The sequence below is a fragment of the Mirounga leonina genome, unplaced genomic scaffold (assembly GCF_011800145.1).
Source record: "Mirounga leonina isolate KUSES-001 unplaced genomic scaffold, KU_Mleo_1.0 Mir_127, whole genome shotgun sequence".
NCBI classification, from domain to species: domain Eukaryota; kingdom Metazoa; phylum Chordata; class Mammalia; order Carnivora; family Phocidae; genus Mirounga; species Mirounga leonina.
In genome coordinates, this window is record NW_023270316.1 from 65,639,593 (window position 1) to 65,661,748 (window position 22,156).

At 43.5% G+C, this 22,156-nt stretch overlaps 1 protein-coding gene across 2 annotated transcripts in view; it reads left to right on the plus strand.

Annotated features, from left to right (window-relative positions):
* The first annotated feature begins 6,015 nt into the window (after nt 1-6,015).
* DCLK1 (doublecortin like kinase 1) overlaps nt 6,016-22,156 on the plus strand; it is a 345,007-nt gene continuing 328,866 nt past the window's right edge. For both annotated transcript variants that reach the window (XM_035003548.1, XM_035003549.1), the window contains exons 1-2: nt 6,016-6,150; nt 10,830-11,224. In XM_035003548.1, the coding sequence (XP_034859439.1) occupies nt 10,849-11,224 (376 nt within the window). In that variant the 5' untranslated portion in view covers nt 6,016-6,150; nt 10,830-10,848. The remainder of the gene's footprint in view (nt 6,151-10,829; nt 11,225-22,156) is intronic.

Genomic DNA, 22,156 nt, shown 5'->3' on the forward strand with positions numbered 1-22,156 from the left:
TTTTTTTTCACCTAGAAGATTATCAACAGCAGAAATTTAGTAAATTTCTCTTTGTTGGGAAGATACCTTTCAGAATCCACTTCCACAAATATAAAACAAAACAAAATAAAACACAACGTGGGATACATTCAAAAGTTGCCAAAGATTATTTGATTTTATGAATGAAGTTATTCAGTCCACACGTATATTTGATAAAAGGACAATCACTGTTGTCTGAGCCCAGGTCTAAAAAGTCCTAGGTGTTTCTGGTTCTGTAGTTCTCCTACATTCCCAGAGTACTTACATAACTATTGTGATTTCTTAAGTATGTGTGTCCTACAGAATCAGTGAGAGATCTCAGGGAATGAGAATCAGCAGACTGGTATATTTTAATGTAGATGTGCCTTAATGCTTATAAAAAGCGAATCATCTACTTCTGGAAGAAACTTCTGGAAACTTCTGGAAGAATGTGGCAAAATAAAATTCTATTCAAATGCATTTTAGCAAAGGTGACTATTTTGAGGTTAATTTTAGGATCCTTAAGTAAAATTTTCCTTTGCTGGGGGAACTCCTCCATGCCTTGGAGCAGTGATAGAATGTACAAATATACATTTAAAAATTATTTTTCTGAAATGACTGTATCAAAAACAACCTATAATTTTAAATGTTTTTCACTTGGAGATGCTGTATTTAATCCATGGATTTAAAAAAATCCATGGATTTAGATACCTTAATAAGCTGAGATTCACATCACAAGAGAAACATAGTAAATATGTAACAGCCGGAAGTTTCACTCCCACCCACTGTTCTTTCCTGCCTCCCTCTCCTAGTGAGACCTTGAAAGTGAAATTGTTCTTATTCCCCTGTGCTTCTCCAATATGCTCCCATAGCAGCCAGGGAAGTAAGAGGAGCTTTGAAACATGCAACTCTGATCTGGCCCGTTTTCTGCTTCAAACCCTTCAGTGATTTCTGTTTTCTCTTAGGACAGGCTCCACATTCCTTAATATGGCTCACGGACCCTGGACCCTGAATCGCTGGCACCTGCCCGCCTTCACAGCCCTCCTCCCTCCAGCCTTCTGCAGCCACTCCGCCCACCTCCTGCTCCTAGAACAAGCTACTTCCCACTCAGTCTTCACAGGGCTATTTTTTCTGCTTGGAATCATACTCTTCCACTCTGTTGCCTGGCTAGCTTCAGGTCTCTGCTTAAATGTCACTTCCTCCGGGAAGCGTTCTCTGAAGCTCTTTGTTCTTTTCTTTCCCAGTACTTAGCCTTTTTGAAATTAAATGATTATTTGTGTAAGTATGTTTAACATCGGTCTCCCTACAGGCTGTCAATGCCATGGGCAGCGAATACTTGTGATTCTACCTCATGACTGCATTCCTGCCCCCGAGCACAGTGCCTGGCACATTGGAGACACTGGACAATTACTTATTGGATGGATGAATGAATGATAAAATGGTGTGGAAGTCCAGGATACAAGCCTAGATGTAAAAACACAGATTTTAGCTATCACCGGATTTCTAGACATTTATTTGCTGTAGGAGGGTTTAGCCTCTGTAATTACCAAGTACATTGAGAGAGTCATTTGCCATCAATGGTCAACCTGGAGAGAGATCTTGGGCATCCTGAGCTGACAGAACCTGCTGTGACCGTGTTCCTGTTGAAAGCTTTTATCAACAACTGAGATGAGGATGTTGGTGTAGCGTTAACAACACCGACAAAAAAGGCTACAGCAAGTGACATAATGTGTCCAAAAGGATCTCACTCAACAGGTTAGAAAGGTGGATCAAATTTAATAAGGAAAAATACAGAACATTGGACTTCGGTGCCCCACATCCGACTGAACAAATACAGGATAAAGACCTTAAGAGCAAAACATATGAAATGCGTGGAGATTTTAACTGACCGCATGAGTCAGTCATGTGGCCTGCCTGCCAGAGATGCTGATTTGGTGTTAGGCTCCTTTAATAGAAGCAATGTGTGGAGAAGGATGGCAGTCACGGAACTTCCCCAGTCAGACCACCCTTGCGGGGGCCACGGTCCAGTTCTGAGAAGCAGATGTGGAGGGAGAGTAGAATTTGGTAGAATGTAATAGGGCTGTCAAATAAAAGGCAGGACCACTGGATTTGTTCTCTCATAGATGGAAAGAAAAGACCTGGGACCACCAGGGAAATTCCAGGGAAGTGTCTCTCAATTTAATGTGAGGAGCTGCCCAGCAGGGAAGTGGGCTGTGCTGAGCTCCCTTCTGCTAAAGGAAATGACACTTTAGGAATTACACAGGAGAGCACAAACTTGAGTTTGGGAAGCTCTCTTGTGGGCTCAGGGAGGGCATCTCAAGGTGGGAGAGTCCCTTCCTCCTTTGTGTAGTTCGGCCCCTCAGGATATTTGGAGTGCCAAGCCAGAGATACATGGCCAGTTAAATAATTATTTATAGAGATCTCGTCCATTGTGTCTGGAATTCCCTGATCGAGCCTCACTCTCAGAGGATAATCTTATTTGTCCTTATTTTTGTCACATAGGCCACCATTAGAAGCAACAGAGAGGGGGCGGAAAGACCCCTGTTATAGAAGGAATTCATGCATGGGGGAAAAACTGGACAGGTTGCTGTCAAGGTCCCTCAGTACTGCGTTTCTGTCTTCCCAGTAGAAGACAGAAGTAAGTGCTCTGAAATCAGGGGGAATTAAGAGAAGATGTGGAAATACCATAAAGAGCCTTTATCATACACAGGACGAAATACAAGGAAAATTAGAATGATGATCATATTCTATAAAGCTGTTTTTCACAACTGTGGTGGTCGATAAATATGCTTGGGTACCCCAACCCAGGAGCACTGTATCCCTTGGCCCCAGAGGAGGACTGCAGGGAGAATCTGAATGAGACACAGTAAATTCCCCTTCTAGAGAGAAAAACAGAAAGTGCATCTCTTCCTGCTAATATCCCATTTTCTGTTATTCTCTTTGAATCTACGTGATGGAGCTTATTTTCTATGAAGAAGCCAATAAAATGTACCTGAAAAGAGATACATGGTCAACTAAAAATTATTTTTCTTTAGTTCTTTTTCTCTTCCTTGGTTTGGACCTGAAAACTTACTTTCGGGGGGGAAAAAAAAAGCAAACACATGTAGCTAAAATTGTCCATCAGCCTGTGTCAGAGGGTGACATGCAAATATTCTCATTAAAGTTTAGCTCAGGATAGATACATTTGATGATACCCATCACTAAAGGAAGCAGTGTTCACAACAGCAAAGAGTTGTTCTCTCTCTCTGTTATGAAATAATAAATTCATTGATTAAAAGACTGCATTTTCCAAAAGAGAGAACACTTCAGACTAGAATTTGGTATTGCTTTCCAAGCATATGGCCATAGCAATTGGAAAACTGACTTGAATTTTTTTTTTTTTTTTTAAGATTTTATTTACTTATTTGAGAGAGAGAGACTGAGAGAGAGAGCACATGAGAGGGGGGAGGGTCGGGAGGGTCAGAGGGAGAAGCAGACTCCCTGCTGAGCAGGGAGCCGAATGCGGGACTCGATCCCGGGACTCCAGGATCATGACCTGAGCCGAAGGCAGTCGCTTAACCAACTGAGCCACCCAGGCGCCCCTGACTTGAATTTTAAAACAGGGATTTTAAAATGGAGTTGGGCTTGACATTTATTAGCTGCCTATTGGCAAACGACGTAACTTGCCTATGCCTAAATTCCTTCATCCATAAGGTAAGGTTAATGATGCCTACCTTGAATGGTTCTTACAAATGTGAAATAAGAAAATGTACAGGTGCCCCCGCACAGCATAGAAGCAAGCACTCAGCTAATAGGAGTCACTGACAGAGCTGGGACCACACTGTGGTCAGTCTTGCGGGGTGCAGAACTGTGGCTGCCTGGAGCAGCAATCGGGGCGCACGGCTTAAATAGCATTAGCTTTGGGGAGTTGGAGAGATCTCCATTAACTTCAGATTTTCATGAGGGAAGGACACATTAATTCCAGTCACCTCTTTGATCGATACCCTGGTCATATAAAGGAAGTAACATCAGTTTTTGAAAATTACTTGAATTAGGAGTTTTCTGGTTAAATTTCATTGAATTTCCTAGAAGTAATTTAGGCACTTCTGTACTTATTTCGGTCTGGTCACTGGGTGCCACTTAGCACCTGCTTGCTGTTCTGACGAAATGAGCCAGTAGGGACTACTGAGTGTGCCCATCAATTCTCAGTGCCCTTGGTTCCCTGAAAGAGTTAATGATGCCCAACTACATCTAGTGAGAGCAATCTGAGAGAGTCAAACTCAAAGGTGGGTTTTTGTTTGTTTTTTAAACACATTATCTACATGTCCCAGGTAGGTCAGCTAGGAAGGTGGTAAGATATGGTTGAATTACTTGAAGTGCTTAAGAAATGACCCTGATAGAATATTCATAGGGATTAGGACATGGAATTTATTTCTTGGTTTAGCATTTTGGCAGAAATTACTTGGCATTTGTCACTTGCAAGATAAACAGAAGTTCTGATTTCTGTTCTCAAGAAAATACACTTAGCTCCTTTCTCTGCGCTTACCCCTTGGCCCTCATTTTGTATTAGAATTTGAATGGGGTAGGCTCAGTACTCCGCATTTAGTCCATTTGATGAGTTCATGTACTCTCATCCCTGGGTTATTAAATAGTTCAAAGATAAATATTGCAGCAACTTGTTGAATATGCAACATGCATCTCATTTGAGTGGCATTTTATAACAAATGGTGATTATTTAGTATTTACATATACTTTGAAAGTATTTCAGATTAGCTCTTATTAATAATGAGTAATCAAGTATGTAACTGGGCTCAATGGGCAAGATAAAAATAAAATTTTGATTTTCCACAAAAAGGTTCAAGCTCGGGAAGAGAGAAAAATACCTATGTGTCTTTGTATATGTATGCATATGTGGGACAGATACAGGTCGCAAGCGACATGACGGAAGGAGATTAACTGGACAAAAATTTAGGCTGCCTAGTGAACCAGGCTAAGGTTTCATGGAAGTCAGCGACCTGCTCTCACTCCCTGGGCGTTTGTGCAAAGACTGGAGGAAGCTGTCAACAGCCTGGATTCTGATAACATTCCTGCCCCAGGAGGGAAAGCTTGTGATGAGCTCATGGGGCTTTCCAGAGCTGACCGCCAGCCCTGGCAACCACGAGTTCTCCAGTAGTGAAAACTGGCCTCTAAGTTATCAAGCGTCTATTGTAACATATTCGGCTCTAAACAGAGGTCACTATTTTAAGGGTGACTCAAGTCCTGAGGTCAAATGGAGATGACTGATGGGGTCAATGAACACAGCTGGTCCTTCCCAATAAGGGGACTGAGGGTGACACTGTCGTGTGTAGATTGTGAGGGTCAGGGGTTGGTCCTCCCTGGAGGAACTGCATGGATGCATCTTGGACAAGAGTGATGAGAGTGCATTACGTTGGCTTCCATAATCCTGGGAAAGTGTTAAATCATGAAGTCACATAAAGTGTGAGTGTGTGGGGGGGGGGCGAGGGGGTTGTGCAGGGGAGGAGGACGTAATTGTTTCCCTTGTCTCCCCTGAGGGAGGGGGACTCACCGCTGCGCCATCTCGCACTTTTCCTGGCTCAGACCTGGCCCCGTCCACGTTCTCTTCCTCTGTCCGCAGGCCCCCAGCCGATCTTGCCCTATCTGCAGACGACCACTCCTGAGGAATGGGGAGCTTGGGGGGCTTGTTCAGGCCAGCCGCACGGAGGTCGCTGCGGTCGGGGAGGGCGCGGGGAGGAGGAGGACCCCGGGCGCAGCCGTGGTGGGAGCGCCCTGCCAAGAAGGGCGGGGGCGCCGGAGCGCGCACGCGGAGTGGGAGAAGGAGGGAGCGGGGAGGGCGTGTGAGAGAGAGAGAGCGCCACAAGAGAAGGGAGCGCGCCCGCCGCCGCCGCCCTCCTCCGGAGCAAGCTGGAGTGAGGCTGTGCGAAGCGCCGCATTTCAATGAGAACCGGCAGAGGCACATCCCTGCACTAGCGGCTGCAGCCCAGACGCCCGCGCTCCAGTAGCTGCTGCAGCCCAGCCCCGGCCCCGCCGCCGCCCCGCAGCCCCGCAGCTCCGCAGCCCCGCAGCCCCGGCCGCGCCCCGCCGGGTGAGGACAGCACCAGGAGGCGGCCCCGAGCGCGGCCACAAAGACCCCGGGCGGCGTCTCTCCGCGGACCGGTGCGTGCTTTGCCTTGGCTGGCGAAGGGAGCTGCGGGCAGGGCCGGCCGAAGGGTGGGGGTGGCGGGGGGCCTCCGCTGGGGGCTCGCAGCGCCCGCTCCTCCCGCAGCCGCGGGGCGCCGAGGTAGCCCGGGGCGTGGAGGGCAGGGCGGGCGCCCCCCTCGGCCCGCCGCCGCCGCCACCCAGCCCGCCGTTCCTCGAAAGGCGCTGCCCTGCCGTGGCCAGTGTGTACGGGCGGCCCCGGGGCTGCTGGCACCTGCCTCTTTTGTCTGGTGCCACCGGGCTTGAAACGGGGAGTAGGGCGCGCGCCCCCCACCCTCCCCGCCAGGCTTTTCGCCACGCTGTTAGTGGAGATGGAGAGCCTGGGCGGAGGAGCTGGGCGAGGTGTTTGTCATTGTCAGAACTGGCCGCGGAGCGAGGACCAAGTCTGCGCCTAGAAGGAGTGGCCGGGCCAGGCCTCTTATTGTGTGTGTGCTTTCCTGTGTGCCCGGAGGGTGGTGTGCTTGAAGATGGGGCGATCTGTGCGTGGTGGGTGGCTGCAGTGTGGGTGTTGCAAGTACATTTGCAGGGTCTCAAGTTCCTTCAGGGACAGCGAGGCTGCCTCAAGTACAAATTAGTACCTGCAGTGCTAAAAGCATGCGGAGAGGAAATGGCATTTTCCTCCTAGTGGGAGCGCACGCACAGCCCTGCATTGCCCCACAAAAGAGGCTGCTTTTGAAAACCAGGTTTGCGCGGAATCACTGCTGGATTTGGAAAGGCAACGCTTGTAAGAGATGGAGCAAATGAAAGGTTTCATTCAAACCGGCTCCCTCTCTCCGCACCTGTGAGTGTGTGTCTAGATTATGGTGCACACGCGTTTAGCGGCCACACTGCAGGGTGTTCCGTGAATACGCTTTATGAATGTTCCTAAATATATCGCCTTTCCACTGGAAAGGAAAGTAGGACAAGCTTTAAAGTATGAAATGTCACATGAAGGTGGTCAGAAGGGATTTTAAGAGGGGTTATATGTAGGAACATTATAAAAGATTGGCACACATCCTGTGATATCTGTGTCCGAGGTGGTGCATGCCCTCTGAAGGGGTGTGTGTGTGTATGTGTGTGTGTGTGTGTGCGCGCGCGCCTCTTCTTCCACCCCTGCCCGTCCACCTGCATCTTAATCCCACTGGCAAAATATCCCTTGGGACTTCCAGGTCCAGCATCTGTTTCGATGTGGTAATCTTTATGATGAATTATTTCTTGGGGTGTGTGTGTGTGTTTGTGGAAATCTCTGAAGCAGGAACTCATATCCTTATCTAGAGAATGATGAACACAGAGGTTCCTCAAAATGGTGAGAAATCCCACAGAAGACAATTGAGGATTCTGATTTCTTGGCATGGAGGTGTTTATAGGAAAATCTCTGATAAGAGCCAGGCCCCCTTCTTCCCCTCCCAGTGTCTGTGATCTCTGTGGCTCCGGCCATGCGGTTACCTTCTTGGTACCGTGACGCATGTGTGCCCAGGGCCCTGGCCATCGATGGGCTGTGAATGTGTGTCTCTGTGCCTTAGTGGTTTCCTGGGCAGGAAGCAAGAACCTGTGGAAGCCCAGGGAATTTCCAGGAGCTCGTGGTTCAGCTATATAAGTAAGCCAACTGCAGAGCTGAGCCAGCCCAGGCAAGAGAAGGAACACCTATTTTGATGTTGCACATAATTATGGGAACATTAGGGTGTGTAGTGTGGCTTTTGACATTCATTTAGTGGTAGCTGTAGCCTTGAAAATGATTCCACTTTGAGTGTGGTTTTTCTTCGTCACCAACATCATTGCTTCCTTTTGGGCAGGCTCAGAAGGGAAGTCAGAGATGTGCTTGTCCTGGTTGAACATACACGATCAAGTGTGAAGAAATACACAAATAAAACAAAATCAACTTTTGTCTATTTTAAAATTGACTTTTTTTTTTTTCATTTGGTGTAGAACTCTTGGTTCTAAAAGCCTGATTCCTCTAGGGAATTCCAACAGTTGCTAAATTATTTGGCTTTTGTAAATTGTAGATCGGTAAAATCCCCTTCAGACTACATCCGCACTCTCTGGTGACACAATTGTGTCATCCTTTGCTGTGGTCCTGCTTGTTGTCTCTTGGTTCATATAGATTTGGGAGGAAACCCCTCGGGTTGGAAGATGGATTACTGCCTTTAAAAATAAAACAGAAGCTTCAAAAGCCAACCTGGCCTTTATAATAAGCGAAGTTTGAAGAGCTTCGCGAGGTTGTATGAGTACCCCCCCCCCCACCCCGCCACCGACCACACACCCCTTTTGGAATACAAAAGAGCTCATGTTGAGAGGAGATTAAAAAAAAGTAGGAGCAATGATACCATGGGCAATGGTTGGTTCTGTTACTTAGTTAATATTGGTTCTGTTAGTTAATAGCTGCCTCAAGAACTGGATCACTGTTTTGAAGTTATCCAACTTCAAAATCAATGAAACTGGTTCATATATACCTATGTATGGTATCACTTTTTCTGGAAAATACGAATTTAGGCTATTATAAGTTATTAAGAGACATGAGGTAGTTTTCATGTTTGGAGGAAAAAAATACACTGAACTAATGATTGGTCCAGGTTTGAGTCCCACTCTGCCCGCCCCCCCCACCCCTCCGGGTCAGCAGTAGAATGATGAGCAGGTGAAGACATTAGCGGCCTGGTGACCACTGCCCCCTCTGTCTGCAGAGGACCTTCCTCAGGTAAGTGGCCTCCCCAAGGTCACAGACCTAGTTAAGAGTGAGGGCTTTAAACACCCCTATTTTTATGGGTGAAGGGGTCTAGGGAGGCTCTCAGGGGGCCTGGCCTCTAAGACACAGCGCATGGGGCAGAAAAGAGGGAGCACCAGCTTCAGAGTTAGTCTGAGTAAACCTAGGTTCAAATCCCAACTCCCTCAATTATGACTCTGGGACCCTGGATCTATCCCGTACTTGCCTTCAGTCATAATAATATTACCGACCTCATTGGATTGCTGTGAGGTTTAGAAGGGAATTTTTAGCATATTATGCAATTGATTGCTGAATAGTAGTGCAAGGCACATCATAGACATTCAATAAACCCTAGCTTTTTCCACTTCATTTCAGGAGTCCACAATCTCTAGCAATGCTTTTAAACATGAATTTTGAGCTACTCTGAATGGATCAGAGGTTGTCTACTCAGGGTCAAGGAAAGGTCGGGGAGGCTTGGCAGTACTTTTGGTTAGTTTGGACTGACCTTCAGAAAGGCAACATCATCTATGTGGTGGGATTTGGGGAGCACTCATAAGGTTCTTGCCCCAGATTTTCCATTTCCCTATATTATTGTATTTCAACATGCCGGAAATTTTGTCATCGAAACTTCTTTCCTTTGAATGTTTTCTAGATTGACCTTTAAAATCCTGATCCCCTGCAAGGGTCAACATCACAAGCCTTTATCACCTAACCCCTTAGCAAGGATGAATTGATCTCACAGGCAGCTTGCTGGTGACAGCGCTCCATAGAAAGTAAAATGGGGACCATGGGGGTGCAAGCATATCTTTCAGAAGGTCATGAGAGGAAAATCAGGCAGACTCCCAAGGAGCTTTCCTTACCAGAAGGGGGAGATTCTATTCCTACTAGTTTTTTCTGTGACAGAGTTAAGAACAGAAAAGCAGATTTTATTAATAAAAAACATTAATACTTATCACATGCTAGACACCCTCCCAAGTGCTTCATGTATTCATACTTAATATTAATTATGAGGTAGGTATGATTGGCATTCCTATGTGTAGTTGAGGAAGCAAGGCTTTAAAGATGTTGATCCAAACTTGATCCTGTACCAGCCTTGAGAAGTACTTGATCAACATCTCTAAGCCTCAATTCCCTCAACCACGAAAACAGAGTGGAAAGAAAGGCAGAGCCCTCCCAAAAGTAACTTTTATCCCTTCTGTTCTTTTTCCTCTTCCTCCACAAACTTTTTCTGCTTTTTCTAACCCAACTTATCCGAAGCACGAAATGTAAGCAAATGAGTTATGGTGAAATCACTTATAAAAAAGCTGCTATGGAATATGTGAATATGTTGGACATTCTTAAGCTGGTAGAAGCTGGGGATTGATTCAGTTTGCTCTCTATCTGGCCAGGGGGAGCACAAAACTTTGTGAACTGATTTATAACCTGTTAAATGCTGACCCCCTCCTTTTGGTTCCTGGCCCAGAACCACTTCTTATCATCAGCCCTATGGTAATATGAAAGCTTATCTTCCATCTGCCACCAGAGTGAGCACCCTGTAGGGAAGTCTGGGCTTTGGAGTCAAGCAAACCTGGGTGGGAGGACTTGGTTCGAGCATTTCGGAGAAATTTTTCCGTGCCTCGTTTTCTTCATCTATAGATAGGGATAATACTACTCTGAATGGTTTGTTGTGACTTGGAAATAACAGCTGTTCAAAGCCTGAAAGGGGGAGGTGGTCACTCCATAGGAGCTGTTTCTAACTAAACTGGGGTTGATTGATAAGCTCTTTCCACAGGGGCTGCCTCTTCTGCTTCTTCCTTGTCTTCCTTCTCTTCCAACTCGATAACTCATATTAAATATATCATCAATTACAGCAATAGTTCCACCAGCTGCTCTTGAGCTGAGCCTTTCATACCGTGGTCTTAAAATAACATCAGTATGTGTCTCTGTTTGTTTTTTTTTCTTTTCCTTCTGTGCCTCCCAGGTTCCACTTTAACTCCGTCATGTCCTTCGGCAGAGACATGGAGCTGGAACACTTTGACGAGCGGGATAAGGCTCAGAGATACAGCAGAGGGTCGCGGGTGAACGGGCTGCCCAGCCCAACGCACAGCGCCCACTGCAGTTTCTACCGAACCCGCACGCTGCAGACCCTCAGCTCAGAGAAGAAGGCCAAGAAAGTTCGTTTCTATCGAAATGGAGACAGATACTTCAAAGGGATTGTGTATGCCATCTCCCCAGACCGCTTCCGATCTTTTGAGGCCCTGCTGGCTGACTTGACCCGAACTCTGTCAGATAACGTGAATTTGCCCCAGGGAGTGAGAACAATCTACACCATTGATGGGCTCAAGAAGATTTCCAGCCTGGACCAGCTGGTGGAAGGTGAGCGATCACTCCCAAGTGACCCTAGAGGATGCGTTCTCTCATGTTTCCACGTTGTTCTGGGCACCTGCACTTGATTGATCTCTAAGAGGTAGCATTCAGCCCAAGGCTGTGATCCTCATTGTTCACACATTTGGGAGTTCACTTTGCTGTACTGTGGTGTAAAAAGAAAAAAAAAACAACCCACTAATGGTATTAGGGCAGGCATCTTATAATAATGGACTGAAGGGAAAAGTGTCTTAATTCTCCAGCATTTTCTGTTCCGTTTGTCATTCTCATGCTACATTTTAAAAGTCCCTTTTTATATCTTTAATCACATTGTTCATATTCATTTCTGGATGCAAATGAACTTTTGCTGTCATGATGTCTGAAATTACTTGAACTGAAAATAACCAATGGATTGTGAGATTTTTGAGTGGAAAGGAACCTTACATAGGTATTGAACCCATTAATTCTGTCACCAGAGACTGAGGCCCAGAAACTTCGAGTGCCGTATCTGTGGTTACATGGTGAGGTCGTGTTCATACTGGACTAGCAATTAGGTTTTCTGGCATTTCTTTCCCATATGGTGCTTCCTTTTACGTTTAAAGGATTGTTGTCTTTCTCTGGTATTTGAAGCTATAAAGGCATTAGTCTGTTCAGTGTATTGTTTTCCAAAGTCGAATTTAGGTTAAAAGTCATTATCTGTTGTAGACATTTCATGTGGAAAGAGGACTGTTTGAGTCCTCAGGTGAGACCTGGTATCTTGTGCCAGCAAAGTAGGTAGACTCGCTTCAGTACCAACCCCATTTGAACAGCACAGAAAGCCTCTAATCACCTTAGAAATCATAAGCAAAGTAAAAGGATGTGGAGAGAGCTAATGGGTTAAATTCATGCTAAGGTGCAAATGAGGATGGCTGATCTTCTTTGGACAGTAGGAGTTCCTAAGTCTGAGGTGTTCCGGTCACGACGAAGCAGCACTCAGCACAGAGGAGCATGGAAAAGGAAGTTCAGAGTTTGGGAAGTGCTTGACTTCACCCTGAGTTCCTATTCACTCCAGATATATTTGCCTGGGCCTGTTGTCTTCCTGGATCCTGGAGGAATGCCATGCACGTCATGTCCTCCCTCTCTCGTGCAGGTAGCAAGAAGCATCCCTTTCAGGGGCCTGCAGAGTTTGGGGTTCCTCAGCCCTGACCACACACAGGCGAGCCCTCTTGTCCTCCTGTGGAACCAGAATCTGTACGTGATTCAGGGCTGAGCGAGTCTGTGTCTTTCTCCCATTTTCCTTCCCTTTATCCCTTGGCAGGGACGCCAGTCCGGTCACAGTATGACGGGACTTGAGAGGGTGTGGAGAGCCTGGCTTTGGTGTGTTTATTATGTGGGAATTCACATCTCTTTTCAATGACTCGTCACCCTGCCAAGATGCCTGTAGACTTGGCCTTTTTCCTTCTATTCAGATGTTGGCACTTTCAGTAAATTAAAGGGGAAGACTGAACATGAAATCTCTCTGCATCAGCTTTGATTTTTGTGCTCTGCCCTTTTCCTGACCTTGGAAAATACAGGGATATATAAAACATTTGGTGGGCTATTCTAAGGGACCTGGATAAGGGTGAAATGCAAAGTCAGGTGCATGATCAGTCACCAAACCATCCCTTTGAGGACTGATGGTAGTAGAGACAAAATATGCCAAGATCCCCAAGCACATTGTGAGGCGGCCGGGCTGGGCTTCTCACTCTGTTCTAGAATCACTTGCGTAGCATCTATGGGGCGGGGCGGTGTCCTTCAGTCAGTTGTCCACCCAGAGCGGATCTTTACGGAGAAGTGGCCAGAGATATTCCCAGGGTTCCTGTCCGCCCAGGAGAGAGTGTGAGGGGTGGGAGGAAACAAGGGTTCTTTACATACAAGGAGCAGCAACATCATGGCTTGCTTGCCACCATCTTCTTTGTTGGTTTTTTAACACCAAATAATGCCTGCCCTAAGAGACCGCTGTCTCAAGGATAATAATGACAGCTCACAGTTATGGAGCGTGTGTCTTGCATGTATGAATACGTTTCATTCACACAGTGATCCTAGGAGCTAGGTACGGTGACCATCCTTACACTACGATGAGAAAAGTGAGGCACAGTGTGGTTAAGTGACCTGCTCAAAGTCACACAGCAAGAAATGGTAGAGTTAGGATTTGAACCCAGGAAGGCTGGTGCCAAAGTTGAACTCATAACTGCCACTAATAAGATACCAAGTGGGGTAATCTTAGTGGCTTTGAAATGAAATTTTATTGTGGTAGATTATTCTTGAAAACAAATGTTTTTGACCTTGACTTAATTCCAGGAATGACAGCTACGGCTCCCAGAAACACCTTAATATTTTCATTTACCTCCAAATACTTTGCTCTCCAATCAATATGCAGCAACCGCATATTGACTACTCTGATGTTAAAAAATGACTTTTTGGGAAAAAAATGCTTTTTTCTGATTGAATGAATGATAACTTCAGTACAGTGTGTACATTCACATATCGGCTGTGTTTTTTAAAGAAATCCAGTTTAAACAGATTTTTTTCTCGTTTATAATTCTGACAGCATGCAGCTGCCCTTAGTGTTGAAGTAGCTGGAAATTCATTTAGATCGGCCTCTTTGTCAATTACATTTTTGCTTAGTCTGTTAAAATGCAAACGGTTGCTTCATATTCATCATTAGGTTCATATCTCTCACTTTACATACTAATTTTATGTAAACGTCAGTGCATGTTATTAGCTTCTCATTTCCTTTTCCAATATGCTGATGTTTGAGTTTTAAATTAAATCCTTTTAGTGGATGCGGTGACAAGTGTATTTGACTTGTAATTTTTTTTTTAAGTTTGTTCTTTCTCACTTACCTCAGACTCAGAATTCTGAATTACGATGACATATGTGAGTTTCTTTATTTATAACAGTCTCATGGTCACTTGCACTGTTCTGTTATTATTATCCACAGATTATTATGCCTAAATTTGGTTTAAGTGCATTGACAGAGCTGGCTCTTTGCCTCAAGTATAAATGTATGAGTGAGTTTGTATGTGTCTGGGTGTGTATGATTATAAGTGTGTCTCTTTATGCATGTATTATATACCCCCACACACATGCACACATATATGTAAGAGCACACAATGGATAGCAGTTTTAATTGTTTGCTTTCCAAATGGCCTTAATACATTAAAAAAATCAGGATAATTAAGAAGGAAAGTGGAATTGCAGTCCTATTTCTGCAAGTGGTTCACCTTGAGACTTGGCCTCATTTTCCCAATATTGCCTCTTTTCCCCCAATTTTACACTATTTATGTTCCACCGTAGGTGTGTAAATGTTGTGAAGGTAAATGAAGAAATAACATTTAAAACCTTTAAACTCTTAGGAGAAAGATGTAATATAAATCCCAAACATTGACTGATTGATTTTGTTCTTTATCAGATGCTCAAGCTTCACTGATGTATACATGTGTTGGGCGTGAACCATCCACCCCCCCTACTTTTAAATAGGCTTTATTTTTAGTTTAGTTTTAGGTTCACAGCAAAATTGGGCAGAAGGTACAGAGATTTCCTATATGTCCCCTTCCCTCAGCACATGACCAGTCTCTCCCATTGTCATCAGAGTGGTGCATTTGTTATAATTGATGAATCTACACTGACACCTCATTAGCACCAAAAGTCCAGGGTTTACACTAGGGCTCACTCTTGGTGTTGTGTGTTCTATGGGTTTTGACAACACTGTAATGACATGTGTGCACCATTGTAGCATCATCCAGAATAGTTTTACTGCCTAAAAATCCTCTGTGCTCCACCTTTTCATCCTCCCCAACTCCTGGCAACCATTAATCTATTTGCTGTCTTAAATAGGCATTCTTCTAACATCTTATGTGAATGTAGATATAAGAGGGCCAGGGCATTTCCTGTAAGCATTAACATAAACGCTATTCAGGTATGTTGTCTCCTGGGTATAAATAAGTTAATTTGTACATCAGTTCTGTATGTATTAGAAATGAGTCCCCTTCTTTCTCAGCTCTCTTATGCACCTTGATCCCCCACTTCACCATGGAAACTGTCTGACTCCAGAGCTGGAGTGTTAGGGCTGTTCCCAAGTCCCCATCAGAGTTAACTTCTCAAGAACAAGCCCACACTTCGCCCCACAGTTAGGGAATCTCTACCCACGATTTCCGGTCACCCAGTTCTCTTGGCAATTTTTCTTCCCCTTGATGTGGCGTCATTGATTTCTTTCTGTAATTCACTGGCTTCTTTGCCTCTCCCTGCTAGAGTAAAAGTTTTAAATGAATCCTGGGATGGCTGTAAAGCGTACTGTCTCTAAAATTCCCCTCCAGCAAATGGCTTACCAGTTCTGTTGTGGTTGTGGTTGTGGTTGTTTTTGTTTTTTGTTTTTTGTTTTTGTTGTTTTTTTTAAGATTTTATTTATTTATTTGACAGACACAGTGAGAGAGGAAACACAAGCAGGGTGAGGGGCAGAGGGAGAAGCAGGCTTCCCGCGGAGCAGGGAGCCCGATGCGGGGCTCGATCCCAGGACCCTGGGATCATGACCTGAGCTGAAGGCAGTCGCTTAACCGACTGAGCCACCCAGGCGCCCCTTGTTTTTGTTTTTGAGTATCATGTCAAAGATACCAGGTTAAGGATATACATATCATTTGCCCAGAGGGTAACTCACTGTGCTTGCGGCTCTGCCCCTCGCTTTGTGCGCTTAGCAGTACCTCATATCATACAGCCAGAACTACTGTGTCCTTTTTACTGACTTCATAGTATTCCTTTATACAAAGGTACCCTCATTTATTTAACCAGTCTTTTATTGATGGGCTTGTATTGATAGGTTGTGACCAATCATTTGTTATCAGACACAGTTTTGCCGTGAATATCCTTGGATTTAAGTTTTCTATCCCATGTAGGAGAATCTTTGTAGGATAAATTCCTAGAAGTCATACTGCTGGGTAGAGAGGTACAAGCATTAGACTCTTAAGAGCTGTTGCAGATTTTCATAGATGTGGTCCCAGTTTATACTCCCATCGGTAACATATGAGACTGACTGTTTTCCTATACCCTCAACAACACAGTGTTTTATTTAATGTTTTGCTACTTGCCAACCTATTATAAAAAGAAAAGCATGTATCCACTTATAGTTTTAATTTTCATCTTTTCATATGATTAAAAATGCATTTGTATTTCTTTTTCTTTTTTCTTTTTTTTTTTTTAAAGATTTTATTTATTTATTTGAGAGAGAGAATGAGAGACAGAGAGCATGAGAGGGAAGAGGGTCAGAGGGAGAAGCAGACCCCCTGCCGAGCAGGGAGCCCGATGCGGGACTTTTTCCCGGGACTCCAGGATCATGACCTGAGCCGAAGGCAGTCACTTAACCAACTGAGCCACCCAGGCGCCCTGTATTTCTTTTTCTATGTGTTGTTTCTTATAGCTTTTGACCTTTTTTCTACCAGGTTGGGATCTTTTTTTTATTGACTTGTAAGATTTTTTTATTTTAGAGCTATTAGCCTTTTGGGATATTAATTGAAAGTTTTTTTTCCTGGATTGTCCTTTATGTAGTGATGTTGCTTATTATGTTCTTTGCCATTCAGATTGAAAAAAATTGAAATAATCAAAAGTATCAGCCTTTTCATTTATGGCATGATTTTCATGCCTCTTGGGTTGTACTCTGAGATTATAAAGCTGTTTCCCTCATTTTCTTCTAGTATTTTTATGTTTTCATTTAAAAAAGTATTGTAATGGATGTCATATTCATACAGTGTGGGATTCAATTTAACCTTTTTATAGGATACATCCTCATCTTTAAAAGTTTTTATTTTGAAACTAATGTAGACTTATTAGAAGTGTCATAAAAATAGTTTTCATATGCCCCTTCATATGCCCTTCCCACAGTGGAACATCATACACAACCATGGCACAATGATTAAAAATAAAAGTTATCTTTGGATATCCTTGGATACTAGTCATGCTAGTAACTACAGGTTTTTTTTCAGATTTCATCAATTTTCCCTGTACTGGCCTTTTATTTTTGGTTCCAGAATCACATGTTGCATTCAGTTGTTAACGTCTTCTTCATCTCTGCCAAGCTTTGACAGTTCTTCAGTCTTTCCTTGTCTCTACGGCCATTTTGAAGAGTACTGGTCATTCATAGAGTGTTCTTCAATTTGGGTGTAGCTGATGGTTAGATTGAAGTTAGGTATTTGTGGCGGGAATTCTACAGAAATGATGCTGTGTTCCTTTTGGTGCATCGTTTCGGGGTCCAGGATGTTGCTGTGTCTTGTTACTGGTGCGATTAGCCATGATCAATTGGTAAAGTGGTGTCTGCCAGTTACCTTCACTCTAAAGTTACTCTTTTCCCCCCTTTGCAATGAATACATATTTGGGGGAGAAACTTTGGGCTATGTGAATCTCTTGTTTCTCCTTAAATTTTGCCCATGAATTTTGGCATTTACTGGTGGATTTGCCTACAGCAACTGTTGCGGTGGTGTTCAAATGGTGAATTTCTATTTCCCTCTTTACTTGTCTCACCCTTAAACGTAGGTGTCCTCTACTTTTCCTGTCTTTGGGTCTACTGTGATGTCATCAACTCTTATTATTTTAACCACTCTTTTTTTAAAATTTTATTTTATTATGTTATGTTAGTCACCATACATTACATCATTAGTTTTTGATGTAGTGTTCCATGATTCCTTGTTTGAGTATAACACCCAGTGCTCCATGCAGAACGTGCCCTCCTTAATACCCATCACCAGGCTAACCCATCCCCCCACCCCCCGCCCCTCTAGAACCCTCAGTTTGTTTCTTAGAGTCCGTAGTCTGTCATGGTTCATCTCTCCCTCCGATTTCCCCCCCTTCATTTTTCCCTTCCTACTATCTTCTTCTTTTTTTGTTTTTTTTTTAACATATAATGTATTATTTGTTTCAGGGGTACAGGTCTGTGATTCATCAATCTTACACAATTCACAGTGCTCACCATAGCACATACCCTCCCCAATGTCCATCACCCAGCCACCCCATCCCTCCCACCCCCCTCCACTCCAGCAACCCTCGGTTTATTTCCTGAGATTAAGAGTCTCTTATGGTTTGTCTCCCTCTCTGGTTTCATCTTGTTTCATTTTTTCCTCCCTTCCCCTATGATCCTCTGTCTTGTTTCTCAAATTCCTCGTATCAGTGAGATCATATGATACTTGTCTTTCTCTGATTGATTTATTTCGCTTAGCATAATACCCTCTAGTTCCAGCCACATTGTTGCAAATGGCAAGATTTCACTTTTTTGATGGCTGCATAATATTCCATTGTATATATATACACCAAATCTTCTTCATCCATTCATCTGTTGATGGACATCTTGGCTCTTTCCATAGTTTGGCTATTGTGGACATTGCTGCTATAAACATTGGGGTGCACGTACCCCTTCGGATCACTACATTTGTATCTTTGGGGTAAATACCCAGTAGTGCAATTGCTGGGTCATAGGGTAGCTCCCTTTTCAACTTTTTGAGGAACCTCCATACTGTTTTCCAGAGTGGCTGCACCAGCTTGCATTCCCACCAACAGTGTAGGAGGTTAACCACTCTTTTAAGGCCCATTTCTTCCAAATAATAATAAAACCTTTCTTCTTCACTCCTACCACCTGGATATACTTAACTGATATATCACTTCAGTCCTTAGTCCTTTCAAACTCAGCCTGCATACATGTGACCTCATTCTTTTCCACTACCCAGAATTCATTCCTCTTCTCATATTCTAGATCTTGTTAAATGGTGTCAACATCAGTATTATAGTTTTCAAGTCTCATCACTGTTTTAACAGTATTGCTATTTTTTTACTGCAGGAGCGATACATTCTTATACACTGAGCATTGTAGAAAATTTGAAAGATGCAAAAACATTAAAAAAAATTAAATAATAACTCTTCATATTCCTACCACTTGAGTCTTGTTGTCTCTTCCCAGCACTATTGCAATGGGCTCATAAGCTGAAAATACATATCTTAGTTTCTCTTTTGCAATTTGTTTTCTCCTCTTTATGGAATCTGTATTTGTCCCTGCTTTTCCATTCCAGAGCCTCTCTTAGGTCAGATCCTTTAGGACACACATGTGTCCCAGACAGTAGTCTTTTTTTTTTAAATTTAATTTTATTATGTTATGTTAGTCACCATACCTTACATCATTAGTTTTTGATGTACTGTTCCATGATTCCTTGTTTGCATATAACACCCAGTATTCCATTCAATATGTGCCCTCCTTAATACCCATCACCTGGCTAACCCATCCCCCCACACCCCTCCCCTCTAAAACCCTCAGTTTGTTTCTCAGAGTCCATAGTCTGTCATGGTTCATCTCCCCCTCTGATTCCCCCCCTTCATTTTTCCCTTCCTACTATCTTCTTCTTTTTTTTTTTTTTTAAACATATAATGTATTATTTGTTTCAAAGGTACAGGTCTGTGCCATACAGTAGTCTTTAAACCAGTTTTCCTGCCTATAAACCTGGCCACAGACAGACCACTTTGTGCTATACCTTTGCTTCATAAAGGCTCTCCACTTAGATGTAGAATACAGCCCACAGTCTTTAATGGATTTCTCTCAGTGACCCTGCTCCTGCCCCTTCCTTTCTGTCTGTGTCTCCTATTACCTATTGATACACTTAGCAGTGAGTTTGACTGGGCTCTTTTCTTGTGCTCTCCCATCTCCAGGCTTCCCTTCTCTCCTGCAAGGGCGATAGGATGGTGCTCTCCCGAGGGTATGTAATGTCATGGTTAAGTTATGGCTCTGGAGTCAGACCACCTGCATTTGAGTCCTGGCTCTACTTTTGCTAGCCATGTGACCTTGAGCCGGCTGTCTATCTCTCTGTGCCTCATTGTGCCCTCTGATAAGTGGTGTGTTAATACTTAGCTCATAGGGTTGTGTTGAGGATTACAGGTTAAACAACATGGGTTAGAACAGGATCTGCTACATGGCAGACATTCACATAACCTCTTCTGCCAATGCTGTCTCCATACTCATCCCTCAGCCTGCAGATAGGCAAATCTCCCACAATCTAAAAAAATTCTTGCCTGGTCTTTCTGACCTCCCAAACCCAGAGGTCTCCTGTGATAAGAAATATCTGTATATGCTGTCTATAGTTGCTCAGCTTCTAGTCATACTTCAACTCCTTGATTAGCATCATGACACTGTAATATACTTATTTATTTTATACCAAAGTCTCTGCCATTGGAGTCCTCACTGCCTAGCATGGTAGTTGTAAGTACTCAATAAATATTATGGGAAGAAAGAGGAAAGAGAATGAATGGATGGAAGAATGGATGAATGAATGAATGAATGAATGAATGAAAGGAAGCCAGCATCACTACCCAACTGAAGTGGCCATTATAGGGCCACATGTGGCCTTTTAGTGGCTAGGCCAGTGATCTCTAAGGAATTCTTATCCTCGATGCTGTCCCTGGAGCATTGGATGCTCATGTCTGGGTCTCTTCCAGTCACACACTTACCGCCTTTCATTTTCCGTGGTTCCAAGGCATCTGATTTCTCTTCATTCCCTTCAGTGGCTCCTCCATCTCTGGGCACTCTTTAGAGACTGGTGTTGCCCTGGATTTCTTCTTGTCCAGTCGGGCATGGTCTCCCCTGGAGTGTTTTCTTCAGTTCCATCTCTGTAGCTGCCATATGCATCACCCTCCAAACTCCAGGCTTTTATTTCTAAGTGCTTGCTGGAAATCTCCCAACTAGTTGGCTCTTAGGAACTTTAAATTTGGTATGTGCACAGCCAAATTAATATCTTTCCTTACCATCACATCCAAACCTGGTTCCCTTCTTACTTTACCTATGGTGGTATATGGGAAGTCAACCAAAATGGAAGTTCTAGCGTCATCATTTCATTTTTGTCATTTTGACTCAGATTCCCTTGGTTCCCACATCCAGACTTGCCAATTCTACCATCTAGTCAACTGATTCTATCTGCTAAGTTCTCCTCATTGCACCCACTCCTCTCTGCCCCTAGCGCAGATGTGTAAAGTTCAGTTCTCCGTCTCCTCTCTTGGTCTGTTATACCAGCTTTCTCAACTTCTCTCTTCCCACGTCCTACCTTCAGCCCTCCCTTTACATTGAAGCCAGTGCGAGCTTTCTGAAACTTGGGTCTGATCATGCACAAAAACTTTGACCTTGGACCCTACCACAATCTTACTCTAACTTGTTTGTCCGTGAAACAATTTTTATTTTTTGAGAAAGACATGGTAATATCTCACAGACTGTCCCCTTACTGTGCAGTGTAGTAGAGAATATTATTATTTTATTTTTATCTGAAATGCTGTCCTCTTTCTTTTCTGCTGTGGAAAATCTTACCCTCACTTCCAAGGCCAGCATGAATTCCATTTCTTCTTTATTGAAGTGGGACGTGGGAAGTGATTTCCTTCTCTCCTGAGTTAGGGTTGCCTGGACCGCTTATTTGGCAATTATTGCTTCCTGCCTTGTGAATTCTTTTCATATACGCATATTGCTTTCTCAGCTCTTTAGAAGACAAGCTCATGACTTAGGAATCTTTTTACTCCCCAGAGTGGCAAATTCAGATTTTGTACCTCTTATTGGAAATTTAGGAGTTTGTAGTTAATTTTTAGTTTTCATGGCTACTGCTGTATGTGCTTGTTGCAGTTTTGTTGGTTTTTATTTTATTTTTAAATTGTTTTTTAAATTGAAAAATTTTTAAATTTTTTTGCAGTTTGGTTATTTGTTATTCTTTTATGTCCTTAGGAGAAATTTTTAGCAATGAGTATATACATTTTCATGGTTCTAAATACAGTTGGCCAGCCATGTTGCTTTCAGAAAGGGTTGTTATCGATTTATAATGGCCCTAGGGGTGTTTTCTAATTTCTGTGTATTTTGTCTTTATCCTTTATCATATATTTTGGTACTCTGTATTTTTGTAAATTTTAATAAGCTTTGCCCAGTATAGT